This window comes from Felis catus, chromosome E2 (genome assembly GCF_018350175.1).
Source record: "Felis catus isolate Fca126 chromosome E2, F.catus_Fca126_mat1.0, whole genome shotgun sequence".
NCBI lineage: Eukaryota > Metazoa > Chordata > Mammalia > Carnivora > Felidae > Felis > Felis catus.
In genome coordinates, this window is record NC_058382.1 from 25,883,387 (window position 1) to 25,898,129 (window position 14,743).

General features: G+C 35.7%; 1 protein-coding gene across 7 annotated transcripts in view; it reads left to right on the top strand.

The window, feature by feature from the left end:
- PHKB (phosphorylase kinase regulatory subunit beta) overlaps nt 1-14,743 on the top strand; it is a 269,459-nt gene that overhangs the window by 171,361 nt on the left and 83,355 nt on the right. For all 7 annotated transcript variants that reach the window (XM_019819691.3, XM_011290177.3, XM_011290178.3 and 4 more), the window contains one exon: nt 7,824-7,918. In XM_019819691.3, coding sequence (XP_019675250.1) covers nt 7,824-7,918 — 95 coding nt within the window. The remainder of the gene's footprint in view (nt 1-7,823; nt 7,919-14,743) is intronic.

Consider the following 14,743-nt stretch of genomic DNA (forward strand, 5'->3'; position numbering starts at 1 on the left):
TGTCCAATTGACATCAGATGTAAAAGCCACTGATTAAGTCTGGAAATCTAATGCTTTTTTAAAGTTAAAGTTAGTGATCAAGTGCCCCCTAGTGTGCATGAGGACATAAGAAAAGGAGGTCTTGATTTTCATTGGTCTCTTGACTTCAAATGCAGTTGGCTCCTTACTCAATATAGCACATGGTTTTGTTACTGATCAGTTAAAGATAAAACGAACAGATAAGAGTATACAGATATATTTCTACATTGTGGTTGCTAAGAGATTTCCCAGCTGTTACACTTCAGGAAACTTTAAGCAGTAAGACATGGATTTCTGAGCACTTTTGTTATCTTTTTCATGCTATCTGTGTGATTGCTAGTGCCCTAATGTGGGATTTCTGTGCAGCATGCATTAAAAACATCTTCAGAGTACGTGTAATACAGTATTACTTTAATAGCTTCACCCAAGGAAATTTTCTTCCTGTAGCTTATTGTATAAATCTCTAGTTTTCTTAAAACTAAAATTTTTAGTTTAATTGCTACTAGAGCTAGAAAACTTGTATAAAAATTTATGATCCCACCCTTAAATATATTAGTAAATTAGTATATATTAGTAAAATTGAATGTAAATATATTAGTAAATTGAATGTAAAATATATTAGTAAATATATATACTAATATATATTAGTAAAATTGAATGTAAAAGCAGTGATGCCTAGAGTCTGAGAAGACTACATATATACTGTCAGGCTGTTTCCCAGAAATACTAATAATACTTGCCTTAAAATGTGTCTGATTCTGTGCTCTGCCCTTTACAAGTATTATCCTGACTATTATTACAAGTATTATTCCTAGCTTCTCTATGAGATGGATACTGTATGTCATAACTGAGGTTTAGAAGAGTTTAGCAACTCACCCAAGGTCACATAGCCCACAACTGGGACTTTACTGATTTACTTGCAGGATGATTGTGTCACCTGTAACCTTTATGGCACTAAATATGATCATTAAAAATAAAAACCTTGCTAACTTAATAAGATATTAATTTGTATACTGTTTTCATTTACATGCTTATTGTTAAAGACATATTTCTTAGTCATTTCTTGTCCTCTGTGAATTGTCCAGTTTGCTTTGCCCGTTTAACCTTAATTTTATGGTCTTCACAGTCTGCATGAATGTTTTACGTATTAGGTATACTAATCCTCTCTGGTATTTTCCTAGGTTGTTTGCCAATTAACTTTGCACTGTTTCTTGATGAACGAAATTTGAAATCTTTATATAATTAGATCTATCATTGTTTTTCAATTTAATTCTGACCATGGAATTTAACATTTAATTTTAGGAAGTCTATCCCTGTTAGTTAATTGAGTTAAAAACATTGGTAATTTTTGGAATTTTTTTGGTATAACATATGAGGTTGAGGATCTACATTTTCTTTTTCTCTCTAGCTTATTTCTTAATACATGTGTTACTAATATGTGTCACTGCAGCTGAGAATCAGTCTTTGAAGCACATAATTTTACCCCATAAATTATCTGCTGAGCCTATTTTAGTGTGTCCTATGTAATTTTTGTGTCATGATAAAAAAAATTACTTGCTCTGTTAAATTTCCTTTGAATTGTCATTTTATTAAAGAAACAAAAATTCTTCTTGATATTCTCTTTTTGTCCTTAATAATGATTGTTTGAAGTAAACCCAAGGTGTATTTCATAAAATTTCTGTGCATAAAAAATACAAATATTAATGAAGCTAATCTGTCTTATAAAGATTTAAAGATGGCTGTCCCTATTTATAGAAATGCTTGGTTATCTGTGAGGTTTCGTACTGTAATGAAATGTAGAAAGCCATTGCTCTTTTATCCTTGTTCTCTTATTTTCATTTTAAATATTCTGTAGTTGGTCAGGCACAAGTGCTTTCAGGCTTGTCCTTTTTCACCAAAAAGCCAGTGCCATAGAATCAGCACGGTGAGGAACTCTTGTTTTGCCTCCTGAATGATAAAAAGCAATGCAGTAAAAAAAAATACGTCTATTAACCTGACCTTTGTAAGGCATTAGTCACTTTTACCATTATGGAAATTAAAATAATGATTACAGCAATTATGTTTCTGAATTTGTTAATCCACCAATTTATTATTTTGTTTAATAAGTCTCTTAAGTGCCTACTATATGGAAGGTGCTGTGCTGGAAAGTGGGGTATATCCATGAATAAGAAGCATACAACCTGTGGGGTTATAGATGAGCACATAGTGTAAATTGGAACATTAAGCTAGATACACGGGTACAGTACAAATAGAGAAATGAGAAAGGAATGCCAAGAAATAAGCTTTTTCAAGAGATGTTGTTAACTATTTGATTCATATCAATTTTAATAGATTAGCATTTATGCTTTCTAAGGATATAAGATTTCTTCATTTTTCTGTCATCATTTATAAATAACAAAATAATAAAGATAGAATTTCATTTTTGTAGAAACAGTGAAACAATTATGTAAAATGCTTGTTGGTAGTGGAGATTTTTTCACATCTCAATGATCAGACAAATGAGATAGGGAAATAATTTGGTGCTATTTAGAATATCACTGTACTAATCAACCCTGCATCATGAGCTCCACTGATATTAATAAATAGAAATTATATGTCGATATTTGCCATAATTAAGCCTATATTGGTTTGTTTTAAATTTTGCACAAGTATATTTTTTTTTCAGAGAGAGAGGAATGTTCTGTGATATGCTCCCTGATTTGAATAGGAAAAATATAACATATCAAGATCTAAATTATTTGTTTAATGTTTTCTCCTCCTGGTATCTTCTCCATCTGTGTTGTATACAGTGTCAGTGTTCTTACAGGGCAGGATTAGTATGGGCTAAGAACGTAGACCCCAGAGAGAGACACCTGTGTTTGAATCTAAGCTCTGTCACTTACCTGCCATGTGCAAGTTGCTTAGCTGCTCAACGCCTCCATTTTGTCATGTGTAAAATGATAAGGATGTTGTGATGGTTAATGATTAATTGATTAATTAATTAATCCAACAGGGCCAGGAACATAGGAAGCCCTGTGTAAACGTTGCTGTGGTTGCTGTTGCAGAAGCGGCAGTGGCTGTGGTGGCTTCTGTGGCTGCTGCAATTGCTGTTCCTCCTTCTTTTTCTTGTCATGCTACTAGTAATATCACTTTTAATATTATTAAAAGCATCTTTCAGGAGTTACTAAAAACACCTTTGGTGATAACATTGAATATGTGCCCTAAAGTTACCCTAGAATAGAAAAACCTGTATAATGAGAAACATTACCACAGCTGCAAAGAAATTTACAAGCATTTTTGTGGTTGACTCTCTGCTCTGTTTTTCAGAATTATTCACTGACTAAAAGAAGTATCTAAAAAGCTATGGAAAATGAGGTGTACTTTTTGAATTAAATATTAAACATGGGTGAATTTAAACAAAACTCAACATGGTGTCATTTTTATGTAGTCAGTATAGAACTGAAGATCGAATATGAAGTAGCACATTTTCATAACTTGAGTGCAGCAAAAATAAAATGTTCTGATTCACTTTGGGAGAAGTTAAATTCTTTTTTTTATGTTATTATTCAATTAACTTTTACATGTCTGAATGTAACTAAGATAACCTTACAGATTTGCAATTGCTGGGACAGAGTATGCCTGCTATAAATTTGCATAGATACTGTCAACTTATACTCCAATGAGGTTAGGCAGAATTTCATTTCAAGGTTTTGTTCCCACCACCCCTTATCAGCATAGTCCTTTTCACATCCGTGGAGAATCCCTGCTACACTGAGCCTCTGGTGCTGAATCTCTCTGAGGTGCATTACAACAGAAGATAGCAGAGAACCACTGACTCAGAGTACCTTCTCCACACCCTCCCCTTCCAAACTCTCTAAATTGCCTTCCTTATTATGTCCTTGGACTTTATCAAAAGTTGCCACAAGGAACTACCACATGAAAAGGGCTTCCGTGTTTATAGAACAATAGCAGTAGAGACATTGTTTTCATGCTGGTTAGTGCCCTTTGAAAAATGCCCTGTCTCAGAAATGTTAGAATTTAGTATCAGGAAGCACTTTGTCTCCCCTTCGTGAACTGGTTTCCTTTCTTGAGAGAATGCGAATACATTCTTTTTAGAACAGCTTTATTTAGGTATAACTTACATACTATATCTTAACCTATTCAAGGTTTACAATTCAGTGGTTTTTTGATACATTCAGAGTTGTACAACTATCACCACAATCAATTTTGGAATATTTACATCACCCCTCAAAAAATGTCTTACCCACTCTCCACTTAACCCTAATCATTTCACCCTTTCCCCCAACACCGGACACTCACTAATGTACATTTTATCCTTGTGTATTTGCCTATTCTGGACATTTCATATACCTTGAATCGTATAATGTGTTGTTTTCAAGGTTCATTCATGTATCAACAGCTTAATTCTTTTTTCTGGCCAAATAATCTTCCACTGTATGTATATACCACATTTGATTTATCTGTTCATCCGGTGGTGGACATTTGGATTATTTCCACTTTTTTTTTTTTTTTTTTGCTTTTATAATCATGCTGCTGTGAACTTTCATGTACAAGTTATTGTTTGACATGTTTTTCTTTCTCTTAGGTATATACCTAGGGGTAGAATTGCTGAGTCATATGGTAACTCTGTGTTTAACATTTTGAGCAATTCCAGACTGATTTCCAAAGTAACTGTACCAATATACATTCCATCCAGCAATGTGTGAGGGTTCCAATTTCCCTACATCCTTTCCAACCCTTGTTCTTGTTTCTTTTTTTGACAATAGCCATCCTAATGGGTATGAAGTGGTATCTCATTGTGATTTTGATAAGCATTTCCCAAATGACTAATGTTGAGCATCTTTTTACGTGCTTACTGGTAATTTATATACCTTTGGAGAAATGTCTATTCAGATACTGTGGCCATTTTTAAATTGTGTTGTCTTTTTATTATTGAATCATAAGAGTTTTTTTAATATATATATTCAAGACAGAAATCCCTTACAAGATACGCAGTTTGTAAATATTTTCTCCCATTCTGTGAGTTGTCATTTCACTTTTTTTGATGGTGTCTTTTGAGGTCCAAAAGGTTATAATTTGACAAAATTCAGTTTATCTCATTTTTTCTTTTGTCACTTATGTTTTGATTTTTAGTTTTGCCTAATCCAAAGTCACAAAAGTTTACTCTTTTATTTTCTTCTAACAGTTTTATAATTTTAGGTCTTATATTTAACTTTTGATCTATTTTGAGTTTTATAGATGATTTGATGAAGGAGTCCAACTTTATTTTTTTGTCTATAAATATCGAGTTGTCCCAGCACTATTTGTGAAAAAAACCTATTCTTTTCCCCTATTGAATTGTTTTGGCATGCTGTCAAAACTCAGTGGAACATAAATGTAAGGATTTATTTCTACACTTTCACTTCTACTCCATTAATCTATCTTTATACTAGTACCACATTATCCTTTCTGTAAAATTTAAAAAAATGTTTATTTGTTTATGGGGCATCTAGATGACTCAGTCAGTTAAACGTATGACTCCTGATTTCAGCTCAGGTCATGAACCCAGGGTTGTGAGATTGAACCCCACGTTGGGCTATGTACTGAGTGTGGAACCTGCTTAAGATTCTCTCTCTCTCTCTCTCTCTCTCTCTCTCTCTCTCTCTCTCTCTCTCTCTCGCCCTCGCTCCCTTGCTTCCTCCCTTTGCCCCTCTCCCCCACTCATGCTCTCTCTCAAATCAAAATAATAATAATTTAAATGTTTATTTATTTATATTGAAAGAGAGAGAATCCCAAGTAGGCACTGTGCTCTCAATGCAGAGCCCAACACAGTCTCACCAGCCACAAGATCATGACCTGAGCTGAAATCAAGAGTCAGGTCACTTAGCCAACTGAGCCACCCAGGTGCCCCTAGTAGCACATTATCTTAGTTACTTTAGATTCTTCCTTTCAATCTGGATGACTTTTGTTATTTTTTTCTTGCCTTTCTTGACTTTTCTGGCCGTAACCTCCAATACACTGTTGAATAAAAGTGACAGGAGTTGACATCATTGTCTTACTCCTGATCTTTGGGGCAAAGCATTCAGTCTTACCTTTGAATATGATGTTAGCTATGGGTTTTCATAGATTCCCTTTATCAGGTCAAGGAAGTTTCATTCTATCCTAGTTTGTTGAATGCTTTTTATCATGAAAGAATGTTGAATTTTGTCAAATGTATTTTCTGTGTCTACTGAGATGATTTTGTAGGTTTTTTTTTTTTTTGTCCTTTATTCTGTTGATATTGTATTACTACAATAATTGATTTGGGGAAGTTAAGTTATCCTTGCACTTGTGGGATAAATCCCACTTGGTCATTGTGTGTAATCTTTTTTATATGTTAATGGATTTAGTTTGCTACTATTTTTTTGTTGAGGATTTTTCTATCTATATTCAGAAGAGATTTGGATTTGTAATTTTCTTGTGGTGAATATAATTTTTTTATTAGGGTAATACTGGCCTCTTAGAATGAGTTGGGAAGTATTACCCCTACTGTTTTGGAAACGTTTGTGAAAGATTGGTTTTACTTCTTCTTTTTTCTTTTTTTTTTTTTTTTTAATTTTTTTTTTCCAACGTTTATTTATTTTTGGGACAGAGAGAGACAGAGCATGAACGGGGGAGGGGCAGAGAGAGAGGGAGACACAGAATCGGAAACAGGCTCCAAGCTCCGAGCCATCAGCCCAGAGCCCGACGCGGGGCTCGAACTCACGGACCGCGAGATCGTGACCTGGCTGAAGTCGGACGCTTAACCGACTGCGCCACCCAGGCGCCCCAAAAGATTGGTTTTACTTCTTCTTTAACTGTTTGGTAGAATTCACCAATGAAGCCATCAGGTCCTGGTCTTTTGCTTTTCACCACCCCCCACCCCCACCCCCTTTCCCCCCCGCCCCTTGCCCCAGAAGGTTTCAGTTGCTTGTTGTAAATCTGTTCATATTTCCTATTCTTTTTTGAGTTAGTCTTTTTGTAATGTGTGTATTTCTAGGAATTTGTTCCTATCCATCTGGGTTATCTAAATTATTGGCATACATTTGTTCATAGTATTCTCTTGTAATCCTTAAGGATATTCTTAGTTTCCATTCCTGATTTAGTAATTTGAGTCTTTTTTCTTTTTTTCTTTGTCAGTCTAGCTAAAGGTTTGTCAGCTTTTGAGTTTTTCAGGAATCTACTTTTAGTTTTATTTATTCTCTTTTGTTTTTCCACATTCTATTTCATTAATTTCCACTCTAATCTTTATATTTCCTTCCTTCTGCTTGCTTTTGATTTAGTTTTCTTAGTTTTATCCACTGTCTGAAGATGGAAAGATAGGTTGTGGATTTGAAATTTTTCTCCCTTGTTTAATATGGGCATTTACAGCTCCAGATTTCCTTCCTAGCATTGCTTTAGTTACGTCCATAAATTTTGGCATATTTTGTCTTCATTTTCAATCATCTTATCAGAACATGTATTAGAAAGTATCTTCTTATTTCCCATTTGTTTTCTTCTTTGACACATTAGTTATGGTGTATTATTTAGTTTCCACATATTTGTGAATTTCTAAAACTTCTCCTGTTTATTGAATTCTAATTTCATTATTTTGTGGTCAGAATCATACTTTATAGAATTTTAATTCTTTAAATTTATTGAGGATTGTTCTATATGGCCTCATATATGGAAGATGTTCTATGTGCATCGAGGAGTATATATATTCTGGTCTTGTTGGATGAAGTGTCTATTAGGTCATTAGGTCTAATTGGCTTATAAAGTGTGTAGATGCATTTTTGATAATGTCATTTCTCTTCTGTTTTTTTCAGCTGATGAATTAATCAGTCCTAAAGACATTGATCCTGTCCAGCGCTTTATCCCACTACAGGATCAACGCAACGTGAGCATGAGGTTTTCCAATCAAGTAAAGATATTTTTTTTCCTTAATTTAGACTCATCTAAAGACATTTAAAAGTTAATTTTAAAAGAAATTTTATTCTGAATGGGTTTTTACTGCTTTTTTTGAAGGCAAGGCTTTTCCCTTTTCTGGTTATTTAAGATTTACTTGTGGCAAAGGATTATTTGTTAATGAAGAAATATGAGTCAAATGTGTCCAACAAGATGTCTTCCAGGCAAACACTTTCATCTTCACAGTGGTTGAGTTTAAGGTGATAAATGTCTTTGGGAGGATGCAGTATGTATGGGTAGGCAAGGGGACAGATGCGATGACATTATTATTGAAGGAAGTGGGGTCCCATGAAAGGCCCTGTGCTTAATGTCTCTCCATTGCTGTGTCTCTATGACAGCACTGAGTAACTGACAGAGTTGTTCTTAGTACTTGGTGACATGTTTGGTGAAGGAATAATTTAAATTTTTTTTTTACATTTAGTAGCTATGGATTCAGACTGTGTTGTGTCAACAAAATAAGTGTTTGCAGGATCAGCAAGATTGATGTTGATTTGAGCAAACCCTCAAGTATTAAATGATACCAGTAATGAGGACTGTTAAAATGAAAATGTTGTAGATTATGGAAACTGCCTGAGGAGAGAGGGAATGAACCTGAGTGTGTGCCTGGGATTCCAAGCAGTTAACATTTATTTAACAAGAATAGCATCAGCACTTCCGGAATATATGCTTATGAAATCAAAAATGCTCCTTTTATTTAAAAAAAAACATGCATATGCATATAACACACACACACACACACACACACACACACACACACACACACACACATAAATGCTTGTTTTAATGACAGAATGAGAAAGCCAGCCAGGTCCGTTAGATTCTATCACACTATTTCTCTAATTCTTTTGCTGCTCTTCAACAAAATATGTAATTACTCTGAATGGTTTATAGGTGAGAAGCTATTTGGGAGACTTATAAATAAATGTTAAGATTTTCTCAAGAACATAAAATCCTTCTGTTAATACGTGTTAGAAATTTTTCACTGCCCTGTTGACTCCTGTGTAAGGTGAGGATTTGGCCTCATTACCACTCATGTCAGTACACTACAAGTATACATTCTGTACAGATTTGAGATACACAATTTCACTTGAAGAAATGGTAAAATAGAGAATACATTTAACTTCATATTACACAGTGCTGTGACTGAGCCATTTGAAGACTAGTATTTATCATTTACATAGCATTTCACATGTGTGACCCACTTCTCTAGGGTAATGAAATCTCAAAGACTTTTCTTAGAAAATAAAGTAATAGGTCACAGATTTGAGTTGTGGGGACAGGAGCTAGAGAGCATAAAATCACATAGCTAACAAAATCAACAATTTGAACAGCTATTTCATGCTTGATACATATAATGAAGGCTGTGGGTTATGTGTAATTTTTGACATACAGTATACCTCCAACTCTTTCTTACTCAAGGAAGCTTATCAGAGTACAAGTGAGTGAGAGTGGATTTTATGGAGAATTCACTCTATTTCTTATACTGAAAACATTTTCTAATGTTGCTACTAAATAATCTGTGCCATGCCTCCCAGGTGGAGGCACATTCCTACATACTAGACTTGCTATGGGGTAAGGACAAGGGCTTCTCTCCTGCAGCTTCATGGGGATCACATCTGTGCAGAGTTGGGTACAGTCCCTGAGAAGGAGATGATTCAAGGATTAACAGCAGAAAATTGCTGGGAACCATAATGCCCCACCCTGGTTGCAGCTTGGTGATATATAAAATGGTGAGGTGTCAGGGCACCTGGGTGGCTCAGTTGGTTAAGTGACCAACCAACTTTTGATTTCAGCTCAGGTCATGATCTCATGGTTTGTGAGTTTGAGCTCTGCATCGAACTCTGTGCTCACTGTACAGAGCCTACTTCAGATCCTCTGTCTCCCTCTTTCTGGACCTTTCCCTCTCCTGCTTTCTCTTTCTCTCTCAAAAATAAACATTAAAAAAATTTTTTTTAATAAAATAAAATGGTGAGGGGCCGTTGCCACTTTCTCAGCAATTTAAGCAGTAGCCAAGACCAGGCATGACCTTGTCCATTGCTGGGACTGGATGGCATGGACTGATGAAATAAAGAGGTCAGACATAGCCCTCTGCTTTGAAGGTTGATGTTAGAGACCTCTTGGTCATTATTGACCAGGTCGGACTTTGACCAGGTGCTTCAAACCCTGCCAAATGATGAAAAAAATTAGAGAGTAGTAGAGTTCAGACAATTTCTGAAAATGAGAGAAATCCCTGACTTTGAAGGAAGATATATCAGGGGTCCCCATTTATCCTTTGCCTCAGTGATTCACTAGATGAACTCACAGGACTCAGAAGCTGTGATACTTACACTTATGGTTTATTACAGTGAAAGGATGCAGGGTAAAATCAGCAGAGGCACACAGGGCAAGTCTTGAGGAAACCAGTCATAAGCTTCCCAGTGTTCATTCCCAGTGGAGTTATGTGAGACACAGTTACCCAGCAACAATGTGTAAAAGTTGCAAAGTGTTGCCAACCAACTGCTTAAGCTTGACTGTCCAGTTTTTATTGAGGGTCAGTCATGTAGGCATGTAGAACCTGCAGGTTTGACCTTGGCTATTCAAGCTCTAGCTCCCCAGAGAAAAAAAACAGGTGTTCACCATAAATCACATTGTTAGCATAAACCATCTGGACAAACTGGAACAGGATGGCCCAGTGCCATAATTAAGCATGCAAAAACACTCTTCTCTGACAGGACATTCCAAGAAGCCAGCTTTCAAATATAGCTTTCTTGGGAATGTTCAGAGTTTGAACAGCTCAGGACTACTGAATCAACTCATTCCTTCACAGAAAGTTTATGGCAGAAGGAAGTTTCCAGAATCCAGTAAGCAGGGAGTGTGCCAGAACTGTAGAATTGTCTACTCCTTCAAGTATACATAGGGCTATTGGCAAATTACAAACCTGAAACATTGAGGACTAAATTGAGAGCTGTTGATTTTTGTAGAAATACCATAATAGCAAACTAATTTCATAAAAGGGAAGTACTTTTCTACCTGTGTTTAAGACTGGGGTTGGAAAGGCACCTGGATGACTCCATTGGTTAAGCATCTTAGTCTTGATTTTGGCTCAGGTCATGATTTCATGGTCTGTGGGTTCAAGCCCTGTGTCGGACTCTGCACTGTCAGTGCAGAGCCTGGTTCGGAATCTCTCTCTCTCCCTGTCTCTCTGCCCCTTCTCTGCTCTCACTCTTTCTCTCAAAATAAACAAATAAACTTCAAAACAAAAACAAAAACTTGGGTTGGAAAAACATGGTATCATCTGGGATGACCCTCCCCACTACTTGCTTACTAGTCAGAAATTGCTGTTTTCTTTTGCTGTTACTTAGAGAATAAAACAAATCCCCTTTTATAAGCAAGTTTAGAGGAGTAGAAAGAAAAGCATTGTAAACAATAGCATATATGCTTGATAGTATTGTGAGCTTTTGGCAGCCCCTCCCCCAAAACCCCACCTTTTGGAGATCTTAGTATGTAAGTTCCCACAGGTCAGAGACCACGTTTAATTTATTTTTGTAGCTTCAGTATCGTCATAATATCATAACACCTGTTATATAGAAGGTAGTCAATGTTTAACTTGACTGAATGTGCTTGCAGGTATGTGTGGGAGGAAGGTGTGTCATGGGAAATAGTGGACTTCTCATGCAGATGTCTCTAATTTTAGATCTCTAATTAGATCTAATTAGAATCTAATTTAGATTCCTAATATGTAACCTTGAATTTCCAACTACTTAATGATCATCTCTCCACACAGAGCTAGTATTTAAAACCCAGTATTTCTGGATGTATACTTGTTTCTTCTCATCCAGTTGTATACATTAAATATATACATCTTTTTGGATGTCAATCGTATATCAATGAGGTCGTTTAAAAATGAAACACTTTTAGGGGCGCCTGGGTGGCTCAGTCAGTTGAGCGTCTGACTTTGGCTCAGGTCATGGTCTCGTGGTCTGTGAGTTCGAGCCCCGTGTCGGGCTCAGTGCTGACAGCTCAGAGCCTGGAGCCTGCTTCAGATTCTGGGCCTCCCTCTCTCTCTGCCCCTCCCCTGCTCATGCTCTGTCTCTCTCTCTGTCAAAAATAAATAAACATTAAAAAAAATTTTTTTTAATGAAACACATTTCTTTTTTTATGAATTAACTTTTTTAAGGTTTTAATTCTAGTTAGTTAACATACAATGTTATATTAGTTTCAGGTGTACAATATAGTGATTCAACACTTCCATACAACACCCAGTATTATCACAAGTGCCCTCATTAATATCCATCACCAATTTAACCCATCCGCCCACCCTCCACTCTGGTAACCATCAGATTGTTCTCTACAGTTACAAGTCTCTTTCTTGCTTTTACTCTCTCTCTTGCTCTCATTTTTTTTCCTTTGCTTGTTTTTTGTTTCTTATATTCCACATATGAGTGAAATAATATGGTATTTGTGTTTGTCTAACTTATTTCGCTTAGCATTATACTCTCTAGCTCCATCCATGTCTTTTTTATTGCTAGATAATATTCCATTGTGTGTATATATAACACATCTTCTTTATCCATTCATCAGTCAATGGACACTTGGGCTGCTTCCATAATTTGGCTATTGTAAATAATGCTGCTTTATAGGGATGTATGTATCCCTTTGAATTAGTGTTTTTGTATTTTGGGGTAACTACCCAGTAGTGTGATTGCCGGATCATAAGGTAGTTCTACTATTAACTTTTTGAGGAACCTCCAAACTGTGGCTATACCAGTTTCAATCCCACCAATAGAACATGAGTGTTCCTTTTTCTCCACATCCTTCCCAACACCTCTTGTTTCTTGTGTTTTTGATTTTAGCCATTCTGACAGGTATGAGGTGGTATCTCATTGTAGTTTTGATTTGCATTTCCCTGGTAAGTGATGATGAGCAAAAACACAATATTTCTAATGCCAAATGTGTTACCTTCTCTCTTCAAATCTGCCATTCTTTCCATGGTCATTGTCTTGGATAAGGACATTGCCTTCAGTAGTCCCTTCTCATGCCAGTAGCTCTTCTGTCCAGATGGTTCTTACATTGTCTCTGCCTTCACAGTATCATTCATATTGGTCTCTTCTTATTCATCCCCACTGCCATGTATTGCTTAGACTTCATTACTACTCAGTGGCATGGTTTTTATAATCTCTCTCTGTCTCCAGTCTCTCTGTTTATTCTCTGTGCTTGAGAACACATGATCTTGTAACACCTGTGTCTATTAGTGGATTCCTGCATAAAACCTTCCATGACTCCCTACTCTCCTCAGGATATAGTGTAAACTCCATATCTTGACATTTGAGGCCCTACACAGCACTCAATACCTTGTTTTTCACCTGTATCTTGAAGTTTCTCCAAATTTCTCCCAACCTTCCTGTTCTACAGTCTCAGCAGACTTGCTGATCTAATATAACACTCGGGGTTCACCCACTTCCAGGTCTCTACACTCAGTGCAACCTTCATCCCAACTGAAAATGGCCTCTTTTCAGTCAGAATCCTTAAAATCCAAGACCCAGACAGTGCCTTTTTTTTGAATATGTATAAAAATTGTATAAATGCATACTTTGAAAAGTGAAATAATGCAGTTGAGATTACAGTGCAATTGCATAACATTGTATTGGGAATATCAGGCATTCTGCCACTTCTTTATCTCCAGAAAAACATTTATTTAAGAACCATATCTATTTTCACCTCTGTCTCAAAACTTCTGAATAATGTATTTGTAACTCTTTTTGCTTGATATTTTACCATTGCACAGTGTCTGTTGTTTCTTTGTTTTGAAAGGTCATTTGCATACCTCAACCTCCTTTCCATCTTACTCTCCTAATATTTACTAGTTATTTTTAGTTATTTTATGTATCACCTTTGTTACCCTAAACATTGTAATAAAACTACATTTTTGGCATCATATCCTTTTGGAAACTTGTCTTTATTTTTGGTGTTTCATGAGAACCTGTTTTTCTGTGTGTTATATGGGGATTTATTCTGCTTCGCACTTGGGCCCTTTCAATTTGTGACTTTATTCAGCTGTGGGAGATTTTCTTAAATTATTTCTTTACTTTTTCTATTTTTTTTCTGTTAGGGCTCTTTTATTAGTCAGATCCTAGTCCTATAGGAGTGGTCCCCTGAATCTCTTCCCTTTTATCCAAATGGTTTCTATTTCTTTGGGTTTTTGTTTGGTTTGGTTTTTGGATTTTTTTTTTTTTCAGAGACTCTTCCTCAACTTTTTGTTCCAGCTGTTCTGTTGAATTTTTTTCAAAGTCTTTTTAAAATTTCTAATAGCTCATCTTTGTTCTCTGATTATTATTTCATAGATTCCTTGTTTTTTGTTTAAAATTATTGCCACAATTATTCAAAATTTAGAGAATCAAAAAATTTTGAGGTGTTAATTTAATAAATGTTTTTAACTTTTAATTTTGAAGTAAGTGTAGATCCACAAGAAATTGCAAAGAAATGTCCAGAGAGGGCCTGTGAACCCTTCATTACTGTTCCACAATGTTAACATCTTATGTAACTGTAGTGCAACATGAAAACCAGAAATTAACATTAATACAATTCATAGAGCTTATTCACATTTTGTTATATATGTACACTCATTCGTATCTGTGTGTATATAGCTATATCCATTTTCATTACATATGTAACTTTGTGTAACCACCACCAGAATCAATGGTACTAAAATGTACCATTACCTTATCATCCTAAGACTTCCTTGTGTTACCCTTTTATAACCACACCCACTCCCTCACTGCCCTCCTTAACCCTAGGCAATCAC